A 14,653-nucleotide genomic window follows, 5' to 3' on the forward strand; every position below is an offset into this window, starting at 1 on the left:
CATCCATCCTCACAAACTTTCGCTTTTAGTAGGATGTTAGGAAAATGTTTTCATTAAGACTGTCCTTTTATTAACTTGTTAAAATGCTGCATGATTCCTTCATGCTGACTGTGCCTTTCTCCTCACTCCTTTAACTTTATCATCATTTCCTTCTTTATTTTAAATTACATTTCGAGTTTTAAAATTTCTTTTATAATGTACTAACTTTCCGCCCGCGTTTTTAAAGAAAATCCTGCACAGTTCCCGTTCACGTGGGATTTCCGGGATAAAACCTAACCTATGTGTGTATGTACAAAATTTCATTGTAATCGGTTCCGCAGTGAAAGAGTAACATCCCTTCTCACATAATGTCGCATTTATTATATACGTAGGATTAAACAAATAATGTATTCAACTGAAATTAATTATAAGTTTTGTTTTTTTATTATTTATTATTTCACGAAACCGTAAATGCAAAATACATTCACGATTTTATCGATTGAAGCACATCCCATCACTACCATCTTCTATCTATCTAAATACGTACCTATAGTAAAAATGGTGCCATGACTATGTTGAAACGTAGCTTGTTGTCTATAGCTGTCTCATTCTTTCATACGACGTTTTCTTTAGATAGAGAGAAACAAATATATGTAAATTGTATACGCTCGATACAAGTACTCTATAGGTTTATTGCTCTTAGCCTAGAACAAACTGACATTTATTAAAGAAAGCGACGCCATATACACTTTGGCGAGTAAAAACGTATTAAATCAGTTTATATTAAATCCCCAAAAGATGGCATCGCACATTCTAAAGTTATCAGAAATTGTATAAAGACATTTAAAATAAATGGCAGTTATTCTTGAAACATTATTTTATTTTGATAGATCGAATGCGAAGCTTACCTTATTTTTTAAATTCCATTAAATAATTTTGCGATTTTAATCGTTTCATATTTTCATATGGTACCTAACAAATTAATAAACTTGCAACATTTTCTGAAAGCTTCTCAGTGTTGTCGAAATCAATGTAGTAAAGACAAATGAAAACCTTTCTATATTCTTTATTTTCAAAGTTTAAATGAATTAGAACAATTATCTCAGATTTTTAATTCACTATCATATAGAACTATAATTCAGGAAAATATTTTACATAAAAAAATACTGCGTCTGATTTAATAATTACCTATATTGAAAACATTTTATTTATTGACATGAAAAGTGTAAAATATAATTTATTAATTGGTAACATTGACTAACTGAAAATATTTTGTTTACATCGCAATTCGCAGATCACAAAATATTATTTTGTTAATTCTATCCACAGACATCCAAATATAAGTCCTTCAAGTAATGTTTATATAACTGTGATTCTATCATAAAATGGCGGCTACTATAGGTCTACCCAAGAAGCTTAAGTATATCCTCTAATACACTGGAGATTGCACTATGACCATTAACTTGAAACAAGAAACTATGACATTCAATGACGTCAGTCATGTTATTTGTCTCTTTCTGTCGAGTGACCACGCTGGTTTGTAAATTCAGGATTTTTCAAAATAGAAAAAAACTAAAAATCATTTTCTATAAATAATAACGACATATATTTTTAACAGTTTTTATATTAAAATATTATGGTCATACTTTATAGGTAGGTACATACAATTTTAATTGGTATAGAATGATAGTTATAAATAACTTTTGGCTACAAAGCTTGGATATGAATATTATATAGCATTAACATCCTTTGTAAATAGAGGAAAGTTGTGTTTTGCATCAGATGCTGTTTACCAAATTGTTAGCTACTCAGATCTTCTTTTTAAACGCGTTGCTTCGACGGGTCAATTTCAAGCCAGAATCATCAAAGAAAAACTGTTTATAGCAGCCTTGCACAAATTTCAGCTAACTTTACAAAGTTTATTTTTCAAAAGGTATTTTTTTCTGGGTCGTAATCCTCAGTAACCTTGATGGGCACATATATTTCTTTTTATTTTACTTTTTGGAAAGCTGAAATACGTAAAACAAAAAAATATGAGGTAAGTTAAAAAAGTATAAATTTCAATGTAAAAACGAACAATCTTATAACTACATGTGAGTGCAATACCGATGTCATGTGTTGTTTCATTACTAGTAACAATCTTTAAAATGGTGTTCTAAATTTTCATCATAATATTGTTATTACAATATATTCTCTTCGCTATCCATAAAAACTCGTCATCATGGTTACCTTACTTGTTAAATCTGTTTATTGAAAACTTGTTGAAAAGTGATAAAGTATTAGGGAAATAACAAATTTAACATGACTGCTTACTAAAATGATGCTAAATTAGACAATTTTTGCCATTGAAATGATTCTAAACAGGTAAATGCAGGAGTATTGAGGAATATTGTAAATAACGTAAATATACACTTGCCTGTGAAATTCTATGCCAGAATTTGGTGTCCAAACACTTCTGCAATTTTGCACAATACAATGCATTCTGTGTGTGAGAGTTGCTACAATTTTATTATGGTGACTACCCATAATCAGGGAGTATCGCTTTTTAATAATTGGTTCAGATACTTAGTTTATTTAGCATAAATAATAATTGTCTCATCCAACAATGCTTCTGAATGACGTTGTTGGCAATTTATCAACAAACTCATGTACAAAAACTAACCTTTTGCACAGAATATTACAGCATACATAGTAGCCTTGGGAAAACTTCGTACTATTAACAGTGGCAATACCAAGTTAAGTGTGAAAGTGATAAAAAACATGAACTGGGCAATATTTTCTTGTTACACGTCAATGTTCATACCGAAATCTCCAGTGTATTAGATATAAGCTTCTTGGGTCTACCAGAATCTGATGGCATATTTATATTTAAGAAATAAAAGATTTTCATGTGGCAACTTATTTGACAACTATCAAATTGGTTGTCAAATTATTTGTCTTTTTTGCAATTGATGAATAATTTTTAGGATTTTGCCTAAAAATTCTTCGAAAATGTCGAAAAAACCGCTGCGATCACAAGCAAGAGGTGTTGTTTATAATGTGTATAGAAAAACATTCGATGAAGAAGGGTCAAACACATCACAATTTTCAATTTTGAAGATTTTATTGGTAAATTGGACTTACCCGTTTTGATACTTTAAATTAAAAAAGATTATAAGTAATATTTAGGTAACTATAATATTGTTTGTTGATTAGAATATAATTTTATGAAACTTATTAAAGGAGTTTCCAATACGGCTATTCGTCAAGTCCAAGCTGTCCAAGTCAATTTTTTTATGTGTGTATAAGTTAATGCTTTCGAAAATAAACATAGTTTTATTTTATTTTTATTTTATTTTATTAAAAATTATAAGCAGTTTTGATCTACATTAACATTATATCGATATTTTCACATGGCATACTGGTAATGAATATACAAATATAGGTATGTGTAAATAATAATATGTATTACCTGTTTAATAGTAATATGTATGTTAGAGCGTGGTTGTATTACGTAATTAAATACTGATATAATATTTCTTAGACATCTTTACTCGACCAAAGTCAAGACAAGAATGACTCGCAACTGCAGACGACCGTTATTTATAGGACGATCAAAACAACTATTCGAGTGGCGTGACAGTGTGAGTCAGCGCAGGTGTTATTTGTGTTGTTTTGATCGTTATTTTGAATACGACATGAAATATTATTATTACTCGATAATTAAATGATTGTTAATACTTTTATCCAATTGGTTATTGTTAAAATAATTAATGAAGTTAATCAATTGATTTACTTTTAAAATATAATTTTATGTTTAAATTAAACGCGCTAACATGTATAATTGTATATTATACATGTAAGTATGTACCTATATAATATTAAGCGGATATCTCATTATTAAGTACAGTATTGTCCACTTATGTAATGTGACTAATGATATTGACTGAGGACAAAATAAAAAATAAGCAGTATCAAGATCGTTCAGTCCATTTTCCCCAGGGTTGCACACTCAAAATTTTGATTTCCCTAATTGCCATCAGATTCTGGTTTACCTATATAGGTACGTGAAGTTTATTAACTTATTATTTAGTTCATTTTGTTGATAATCGTGTGAAGTAAGGCACGGACAGTTTTGTTTTAGGTAGGTATAGAAAATGTAATATTACAGTGAAAGCATTTAAAAAATAAAGTATTTATTTCTTTTAATGTCGTTTTCTTCATTATTCTTAGTAAGTACATACCTACTTCAATATGTTTTAAGAAATTTGACTGAATACAGAATAATATTTAGCACTTCCAAATATTTAGCACTTTTTATAGACTCCATAGGTAATATTCATTTAGTGAAACTAATTTATATACAAATGATCTTGTAATTATTATTATAAGTGAAAAGTTTTTTTTAAATCACCTAAATCTTTAAAACACCATCCATTTCGTAATCATTTAGATCTTGAGTCTTATTTCTTAAATGTTGAAAATAAATGATATTTCAGTTAGCTCTCCTATTTCATTAACGACGCAAATATATGTGAGCAGGCACATATTTTGAAGTTTGATTTCAATTTTCAACTATCAACATATTATCAAGTAAAAAAAAATAGGTAGGTAGGTATATAGTTATTAGTATTACGTATATGTATACGTAGGTATATAGAATTAGTTTTAACCCCAAAATCCAGAGGGCGCATTGTCGCATGTCAAAGTCTAATAGGTTTGCCTTCATATGTTTCAAGAGGGCTCTCTATGCCCTTTATATAGGTACATTATACTCTTTGCTAATGTGTCTGGTGTCAGTAAAAATATATTGATGATTTATGCAACGTTTTTTTTACTTATGTTTTGTGTTAGAGCGTTTTCACATTATCCGATCCGATATCGGATATCGGACGCCGATAGCCGATATCCGATATCGGAGGGAAGTAAAATGTATGAAATATGTACCTGTCTTTCACTTTCGGAGCCGACATCGATATGCCAGCGGCTATCGGACGATAATGTTCAGTGTTGCCAACTCAATTTTCGAAAAGGCAGTATACCAACAGCAAAAAAGCACTAGTTTGTGTATTTTCAGTCTTATAGGGCGCTAAATCTTTAAAAAAAAATCTTTACTTTAACCTAAAACCATTAAAAGAAACCTTTTTTTATTAAGAAAACACACATTTAAGTATTTATAGGCGTTAAAAATACGATTTATACGGCAGCTATTTTAATTACCGTATTAAAATATACGGCAATTGGCTGAACAGAAGTAAACAAAAATATATTGCGTTCTAAAATTCAAATATCTATCTTCGAAAACATTAGTGTCTATCATCTTTATTTTAACTCATTCTGCCTCGCTCCTCCTCCTACTCGGATGTTGGTTGTGCTGTATAATGTATTGTTATCATTGAGTGCTTTGTTTTTAACCGACTTCAAAAGAAGGAGGAATTTCACACCGACTTTATTTTTATTTTGAATTTACAACAAATAATACAAAGTTTGAAAACTCTTAATTCTACAATAATTGCTTATGACAATAAAATAATTTATGTACCTACCTTTACTTATACAACAATCATATTACAAATATATTTGAACGAAGTGAACGGGTGACAATATTATTTTAGGATATTACAGTGTAATAAGAAAAAGAAAAGAAAATGTGAACAAAGATTGTATCACTTAATAAATTTATCATAGGTAGGTACCTACTACATGAACTTTTATAAATGTATATAGTGAAAAAATGGCTAAATGACTAGGTAAAATGTCATTTAACATATTTTGAAAGGTATTTACTAATAATATGTATTACTAAAACTATTCACTAACTAATACTAGTAGACCGGGAGATACTGACACAAAATTTCGAGTCATTTGTAACAGGATGGCGGTTCTACAGGGGTCTTAGTACGCAATGACAAAATAACTGCGTTAAAAACAACCGACTTCAAAAACGGAAAAGTAAGAAATAAAAAAGATTTGATATTATTAATTACTACATATTATTTTTATGTGCTATTTACTAAAAAGGTTTGATGTCGGTGCATGGGCTTAATACTAAGTGCTTAGTGTTTGGCACCGACTTCAAACCTATTTAATAAATAGCACATAAAAATAATATGTAGTAATTAATAATATCAAATCTTTTTTATTTCTTACTTTTCCGTTTTTGAAGTCGGTTGTTTTTAACGCAGTTATTTTTATTTAATACTTTTTAGTGTATTTTTCAACACGAATCAAACGAGCCCAAACTCGATAAAGTTGAGTCAATATATTACTGAGTTCCTATGGCCACCTTCCGATTCCATCATCAGATCAGCTCCATGTCATGATAATGTTTCATCGCTATCCAATTTACATTCGTATACAAAATTTCAGCTCAATCGGTTACCGGGAAGTGAATCAAAGTTACTTGCTACATTGAAATTAAGTCATCGAGTACAGACAAAAATGCTCATAAAATAAAAACTACTAGGCCTAGCCGAATAAAATTTTTATGGGACCAATTCGACACCATCCCGCATCGAACAAAAAAAGAATCACGTAAATCGGTTCAGAAACCTCGGTGTAATCGGTGTACATACATAAAAAAAAAAAAAAAAAAAAAAAATATACCGGCCGAATTGATAACCTCCTCCTTTTTTTTGAAGTCGGTTAAAAAAGAAAAACGATGGTGTGAACGCTGGTACCGGCGGCTTAGTCGCGTGGGCGTTAGTCGAACTCGTCGGAAAATAGCGAAAGTCAAACGATTTGTAACAGTATGGCACTTATTTTTCCTGTAAGTTTGAGGATCAACGAATATAAATACAAAATTTCAAAGATCTAGGTGTTGGAAATCTTCACTTATATAAATTAATACTAAATTAATTTTTCAAGTATGACAGCACTTTTTCCCCCTACTAGAAGTATGGCAAATATAATAATGGTCACATTTTATCAAATACTCTCCAAAAATCCAAATGCAATACTGGTACAAAAAGTTTGGCGTAATAAAAATTTTTTGCAGATTTTCGGCGGTATGGCGACCATTTGGAATCGTCCGAAAAGTATGGCATGGCGATTTTCGTAAATGGCTGCACGACGATGGTTACCTGTGCAAAAGTTAGCCTGATACAAATGGTTGAATAATTGTTTTATTTAAATCAACACATTCGCGTCGGTATGGCGGGCTGTAAGTCACACCGGAAAAGTATGGCATGACACTACCGCCTACTTCTTTTTTATGGGCTATGGGTAAATTCTAAAATTTTTGTGTTACAAATCGTTTGACTTTCGCTATTTTTCCGACGAGTTCGACTAACGCCCACGCGACTAAGCCGCCGGTACCAGCGTTCACACCATCGTTTTTCTTTTTGTCATTGCTTATCAAATCTTTTTTACATTTTACTTTTCTTTTTTTGAAGTTGTTTTTTTTAACGTTGTTATTTTTAATGTATGTACAACTATGATCTATCATTTGATTTTTTTTTAATTTGTAGTATATTAGTCATATTAGTGAGGGTAGACACAAATAATGTCACCGATCGTGTGTCAGTTTGTTGCCGGTGAATAAAAGTGATTGCATCATCCTTGTGTTTCAATCTAAATTAAGCCTCAAATACCATAATTGGCGACGAGGAAATAGTAATTCACACGTGAAAAAGTGCAAAGAATACAGTGAAATATGTCGTTTGTTGGAAATGCGTCATTTGGCAGCAATCTCACGTTCGACCACCGCGCGCAAGAATGGAGTATATTCATTAGTCGTTTTAAGCAGTATTGCACGGCTAACAGCATTGATGACAATTCAGACAAAGCCGGGGTGAAGCGCCGCGCGTTGTTGTTGACAGCGTTGGTAGAAGACACTTATCGCGTCGCTAAAGATTTAGTATTTCCTTCGGATTTAGAAAACATCGAGTACGCTACACTCATACAGAAGTTAAACGATCATTTTATCTCGAAGAGAAGTACTTTTGCTGAAAGATATTTGTTTTATAAGGCTGAACAAAGACCGGGGGAAGTTTTAACTGAATGGGCGGCGCGAGTACGACATTTAGCGCAACATTGTGGCTTTAAGAGCGAATTGGACACAGCACTACGTGATAGATTCGTATTGGGTCTAGTAAATGCCAAAGAAAAAGAAAAGTTATTCGCGGAGAATATCGATAATTTGTCTTTCAACAAGGCGTTGGAGATGGCATTAAGCGTGCAGTGTGCCCGCTTGGCATTGCAAAGTGCTGATTCGGCATCATCGGCGAGTTTGCAGCCGGGAGTCGAACGCGGTCCGGTTGGTGTGTTCGCCGTCCGTCCCGGCGCCCCCGGGAGGGCGGCCCGGGGCTCCAACTTCAGTGAGAAAGTGTTATGTGTAGTGTGCGGTGGTAAAGGCCATTCAAAAGAGCAGTGTCGTTTTAAAAGTTATAATTGTAATAAGTGCGGTAAACAAGGGCATTTACAACGAGTTTGTAACGTTAATGTTAAGCGTAATAATTATGTAGAAATGCACGGCGAGGACTCTGAAGTTGGTGAGTTATTTAATATTAAATGTTTAAATGGAGAACCTATGCGTCTTTCGGTATTGTTGGATTCGATAAAGTTTATTTGTGAAATCGACAGCGGTAGTGCAGTATCCGTTTTGCCATATCTTATTTATGAAAAATATTTTAAACGTAAACGGTTGTTACAACCGAGTAGTGTGGTGTTTAATTGTTATAACGGGACTAGAATTAACCCATTAGGTTATATTTGTATGAACGTTACCTATGATAATATCATTAAACCGATTAAATTTTTTATTGTTAATACACACAAAAACCAACCGATACTTTTAGGCCGTGATTTTATTTCTATTTTTAGTTTGGAGTTTATTAGTTCGTGTAACTACAACAGTTTAGAATCAAACGGACTTGCAGATAATATTGTAAATAAATATTCTGTCCTTTTTAGTGATACCTTAGGTACGTTTAATAAATATAAAGTGACTTTAAAAATCAAACCAGGGAGTCAATTGAAATTTTTTAAACCTAGACCGGTGCCGATTCCATTGAAATCTAAAGTGGAGGCGGAATTAAATCGTTTACTTGATTTAGGTATTTTGGAAAAGGTTGATTACTCTGATTTTGCAACACCTATCGTTCCCGTTTTAAAACCCGACGGTAATATAAGAATTTGTGGGGATTTTTCAGTAACTTTAAACAAAGTGTTGTATATCGATAATTATCCTCTGCCTAGGATCGAAGATATTTTTTCTAAATTACACGGAGGGTTAGAATTTTCTAAGCTAGATCTTTCTAGGGCTTACAATCAATTATTATTAGATAATTCCAAAGAATTGACATGTATCAACACTCATTTGGGTCTCTTTCGATACAATAGACTGGTTTTTGGTTTATCGAATGCTCCTTGCATTTTTCAGCGTACTATGGATCAGTTATTGGTGGGTATTGAGGGAGTTTGCGTCTTTTTGGATGATATTTTGATAACGGGTCCTACAAAAGCATTGCATTTGCAGAGATTGGAGTTGGTTTTGAGTAGATTGCAGGATGCGGGTTTACGTGTAAAACGAGAAAAATGTAAATTATTTCAGACGTCTATCGAATATCTCGGTTTCATCATAGATAAAAACGGTCTACATAAATCAAAACAAAAGGTCGAAGCTATTGTAAATGCAAGTTGCCCAAAGAATGTTAGTGAGTTGAAATCTTTTCTAGGTATGGTAAATTATTATAGATGTTTCATACCAAACACGTCGAGTGTTTTGGATCCGTTACATCTGTTACTAAAAAAAGATACAAAATGGTTTTGGGGCCGTGAACAGAATGAGGCGTTTTGTAGAATTAAACAAGAATTATCATCGGATCGGGTGCTGGCCCACTTCGACCCCGAGCTGTGTACGATAGTGACGGCGGATGCGGGGCCGGCAGGGCTGGGCGCCGTGCTGGCACAGCGGCAGCCGGACGGCGCTGAGCGGGTCGTGGCGTATGCGTCGCGGTCGTTGTCGCCCGCGGAGCGTAATTATGCGCAGATTCAGAAAGAGGCATCTGCTATAGTTTTTGCAATAAAAAAATTCCATCATTATTTGTACGGTCGTACTGTTCCTTTCACTTTACGAACTGATCATAAGCCTTTGTTGTCGATATTTGCATCAAAAAAGGGTATTCCCGAACTCGCTGCGAACCGTTTGCAGCGTTACGCGTTGTTTTTATCGGCATACAATTTTAATATCGAATATATTAAAAGCAATAACAATGTTGCAGATTTTTTGTCTCGATCGGTTCTAGAAACTCCGTCTGAATCTGAATGTGATTTAAATACAACCGACTCGTGTTCATACGTTAATTTTATTGCGAATTTATTTTTAAAACCTATATCTTTTAACGAAATTAAGAGCGCCACTGAAAATGATAATATTTTCCTTAAAATTATAAATTTCATTAAGCACGGTTGGCCTAAAAAGCTTGCAGATGTAGATTTAAAACCGTATTTTATGTGTAGAAATGAACTTTCATATGAAGATGGTTGCATTATGCGCGGCCATAAAATTGTAATTCCTACCATTTTACGTGAACGTTTATTGAATGAATTGCATAGTTCTCATTTTGGAATCGTTAAAATTAAGAATGAAGCGCGCACTCGTATGTGGTGGCCTAACATCGACAAGCATATTGAGCAGAAAATTGGTTCATGTAGTATTTGCAATGTTTTTCGTAGCAGCCCCCCGCGCGCGCCCCTCGCTCATTGGTCCTACCCCGAGCGTCCTTGGGAGCGCATTCATTTAGATATGTTTTCGTTGAACAATAAAAATTTTTTAGTAGCAGTTGATGCATATTCTAAATGGGTAGAATGTTTTATTATGTCAACGACAGATAGTGAAGCTGTGGTATTGAGAGTCAGTGAAATGTTTAGTAGATTTGGTTTAGTTAAAGTTATAGTGACGGATAATGGAACTAATTTTTGTTCAGCTTATTTTGAAAATTTTTGTCAACGCAATGGAGTAAAACATGTAACGATTGCACCGTACCACCCAGCGTCTAACGGTCAGGCCGAAAATACTGTGAAAACATTTAAACGCAGCATTCAGGTGATTTTAAACGAAGGCAGCTCCAAAATGTTGGTTGATAAATTATACGAATATTTATTTAATTATAGAAATTCGGCTCACTGCACTACCGGTGTCTCTCCCGCAGAGTTGATGTTTGGCCGTAAGTTACGTTGCCGTTTAGATTTACTTTGTGAACGTAGTACGGTGGCTGGTGGCAATTCACCAACCTCAGAGTCTTTGTCAAGACGTGTTGTTATGGATAATGTTAATGCTAAACAGATTTCACAAAGTAACGCCTATGGGGGTCATCGTAAAATTATATTTAAAACCGGAGATGAAGTTTTGTTTAAACACTATTATAAAAATGGAACCAAACATACATATAAATTTGGTATAATTAAAAAAAACATTGGCTCAAGGATGTATTTGGTTTATGTACCAGAACAAAATGTCTACGTTCGCAAACATATAGATCAAATTTTGATTTTTAAGGGTTCTAAAAAATACAATGAACATGTGTCTGATGATGTGAGTTGCTTCGGGGACTACACTACTAATGGGGTGACTGAATCTTCAGTTCCTGTGGATACGGAACAAGATTCACCGCAATTGCAGGGGGTTCCTCATGACTCAAACGTCTTGTCATCGCCAGCTCCTCAACAAGAGCAGGTAGAGGAGGAGAGGAGTGAATCGGTACCAGTTGGCTCAGATTCTGAAGGAAGTTCTGTCGCTACTGGCGTGAGTTCTCCTTCCGCCGCTATAGACCCTCGGAGTGACGATCAGTTGACACCTCGTAGATATCCCTTGCGTATACGTAAAAAACGTAAATTTTTGTAATACCTAGTCATTAAGTTGTAACTAAAGGTGGAGGGATTGTAGTATATTAGTCATATTAGTGAGGGTAGACACAAATAATGTCACCGATCGTGTGTCAGTTTGTTGCCGGTGAATAAAAGTGATTGCATCATCCTTGTGTTTCAATCTAAATTAAGCCTCAAATACCATATAATTATACCTTTTTTATCAACTGGCAATTTAAGTTAGTTTTCTCTAAAAATTTCTGGCAACACTCATGATGATATCGGAACGATTTTATCGGACAATGTGAAAGGGCAAATTGTATCCGATATCGGATATCGGCTATCGGCGTCCGATATCCGATATCGGATCGGATAATGTGAAAACGCTCTTACTTTTACTTCAAACCGAAGCGTTTTATGAATTCGTTATAAAAAAGGCACTAGTAACTTTAACCAACTACTTAGACTAGAAAATTTAAAATAATGATGAGAAATATCTTTAAATTTAACAAGTAGGTACACCTGCAGGGCTATTGCGTATCTCATTTGACATTTCATAGTGATGATAACTTTGCACGGTGCTCAACGATTTCTTCACACATAGGTATTCATTACATTACTTACATTTTTATGTAATGTATGTATGTTTTTATGTAATGAATCTACCTACTTTCTTCCAATAAACTGTTATTTACCTCCAAATATCTCGGTAATGTGACGCTTTAGGGTAATGTTATTAGACATTTTTTGTTCGTCTATGTGTCCTCTATCCATACATACCACTTTAATCGTGCGCCGCGATTTTGAAAAAAAATCAAAATGGCGGCGGGTTTGATATGCCAGAAAGTTTCAATGCCCTTTATGTAGGCTTATTAGCTGTGAAGCGCTTCTGCGCGCTTCCAAAGACTCCATTTTAAAAAAGTTTAGCTTTTCCCTATAATTTGTAAGAGTATTCTTTTTGGTGATATAACTTAAGGCTCGTTTACACAGTGCGTGCTGCTGCCTGGCCAGTAGACAGCTACTCGGTTTGTCTACTCGTTCGTCACCGTCAGTAGCTCGGCTCGCCTTTGCTGTCTACACCACACCTAGCTACTGCTCAGTCCGAGTCGAGTCGCGATGTCGAGTGAACTTGTTTTAATAAAAAAAAAAAAAATGTTGTTTGGTTTTATGAAACCACGGTAAAAGTGAAACTTTTTTCACACTATAGACATTTTACTAAAAATTATCGTATTTGTACGATAATTATCGTACGTATCGTGCGTCACGCGACATGCGCTACACAGACCAAAAAGTTTGAGACGATGTAATAAAAACTTCACTTTAAAAACGGTGATACGCTCTATGACAGCTACTGCCGAACGCGTCCAAACGATGCGAGCGACGCACGAGCCGCTGTCATGTGCGAGTTGCTGCCGGGCGAGCAGGCGAGTGAAAACAAAAAATGTTGAAGTAACTCGGATGCGAGCTACTGACCAACTCGCACACGTACGAGTTACTCGTAAGTTACGTAGTCCATTGAAATGTTACATTTTTTTAGCCTAACCTTGCGTTTTTTAGAGGACGCAATTTTATTTTTTGGGTAAGTAAGGTTCAATGTAAAGCTAAAACCAAGTTTGTGGGGACGCCACCCTTGTCCCACGGCCGCCATCTTGAAAATAGTGGTTGAAATGGTTTTTACGATATATCTGATAAAAAAAATTCGTTAACATTATTTGTTGCAAATTCAATTCTCTACAACTTTGGTCCAGTAACTTTTTGTCGTCCAACTATAAATAAAAAATTTATAAGCGAAAATGTTCAGAAATTAGAGCTATTTAAATGTTTCGATAAAATTGTTTTTTATCATTTTACGAAGAAATGCTATCAGACCATTTTTGTAGATTGTTTTTCGAGGAACAACTTTTACATACAACATTCTTTCATTACGTCAATAGCTAAGGTTTTACAGCGCTCTGAAGTGAGTACTATTTTTCAGTACTCTTAACTATACATATATTGGCTATTGGCTCTTTTCCCATGCAGCACTGCAAGAACAGAACATTTCAGCCCTGCTTTTCGACGTAAAAAAAAGGTGCTTCCAGACTCTAACCTCCTGGGTGGTGGGGAAAAGAGTCAATAATTAATCAATGACCTATTATACTAGTAGACGCGGCATACGCCAACATCATTGCACTAAAAAACAGCGTAATTAATACATACCTACTTACTAACGCATTATCACCAATACAGTTGTTCTCTCTTTCACTCTCACGCACGAGACATAATACCTACATGTCTCACTCATGTACTTCGTAATAACAACTGCCGATTAAAATACAAAAAGAACGTCCAGCCACGACGCTGAATGGTGCGTGACTAAGTGAAACTCGGGCACTTACCTGAGTTTTTTCTTGCCAAAATAGAGAGCGGGTAACGTATCTAGCTCTTTTATAATTATATCATAGTAATTAATTATTAATAATATTGCAAAATTAATTATTAAAAATATTATAATAACAAAAAAAAAACAATCACTGATGACAAATAATTATTAGTACACACATAATATGTATAATATTTGTAATTTTTTTTATGTAAACACTTAATCTCTTTATTATAAATATTTTTTAAATGTATACTAATACATACGTAAGATTAAACATTCACATATTCTTGACATAATTCGTACATTTTAATCACAATAATATCTAATTTGTATAAAATACTTCTCACGAATATCACAGGCTTGTTTTGGTCCCAGGCGAAAATATTCTTTTAGAAAAAATTTTTTTTGTCCTTGTCTGCCCGAGGGCTTTATTGGCCGATTAAGGAAAGCTGGCATCTTCACAGTACTCACACTTATGCAATTTTACTATACAGTATGTTCAAAAATAAATACGATTCTAGT

At 33.9% G+C, this 14,653-nt stretch overlaps 1 protein-coding gene across 1 annotated transcript; it reads left to right on the plus strand.

Annotated features, from left to right (window-relative positions):
- Positions 1-7,612: 7,612 nt before the first annotated feature.
- Positions 7,613-11,933, plus strand: LOC123705377. The gene is made up of 2 exons (XM_045654121.1): positions 7,613-8,450; positions 11,246-11,933. The coding sequence occupies exons 1-2, from the start codon at positions 7,613-7,615 to the stop codon at positions 11,257-11,259; spliced, it is 852 nt and encodes a 283-aa protein (XP_045510077.1). The 3' UTR covers positions 11,260-11,933.
- Positions 11,934-14,653: the final 2,720 nt, after the last annotated feature.

This window comes from Colias croceus, chromosome Z, assembly GCF_905220415.1.
Source record: "Colias croceus chromosome Z, ilColCroc2.1".
Classification (NCBI taxonomy): Eukaryota; Metazoa; Arthropoda; class Insecta; order Lepidoptera; family Pieridae; genus Colias; species Colias croceus.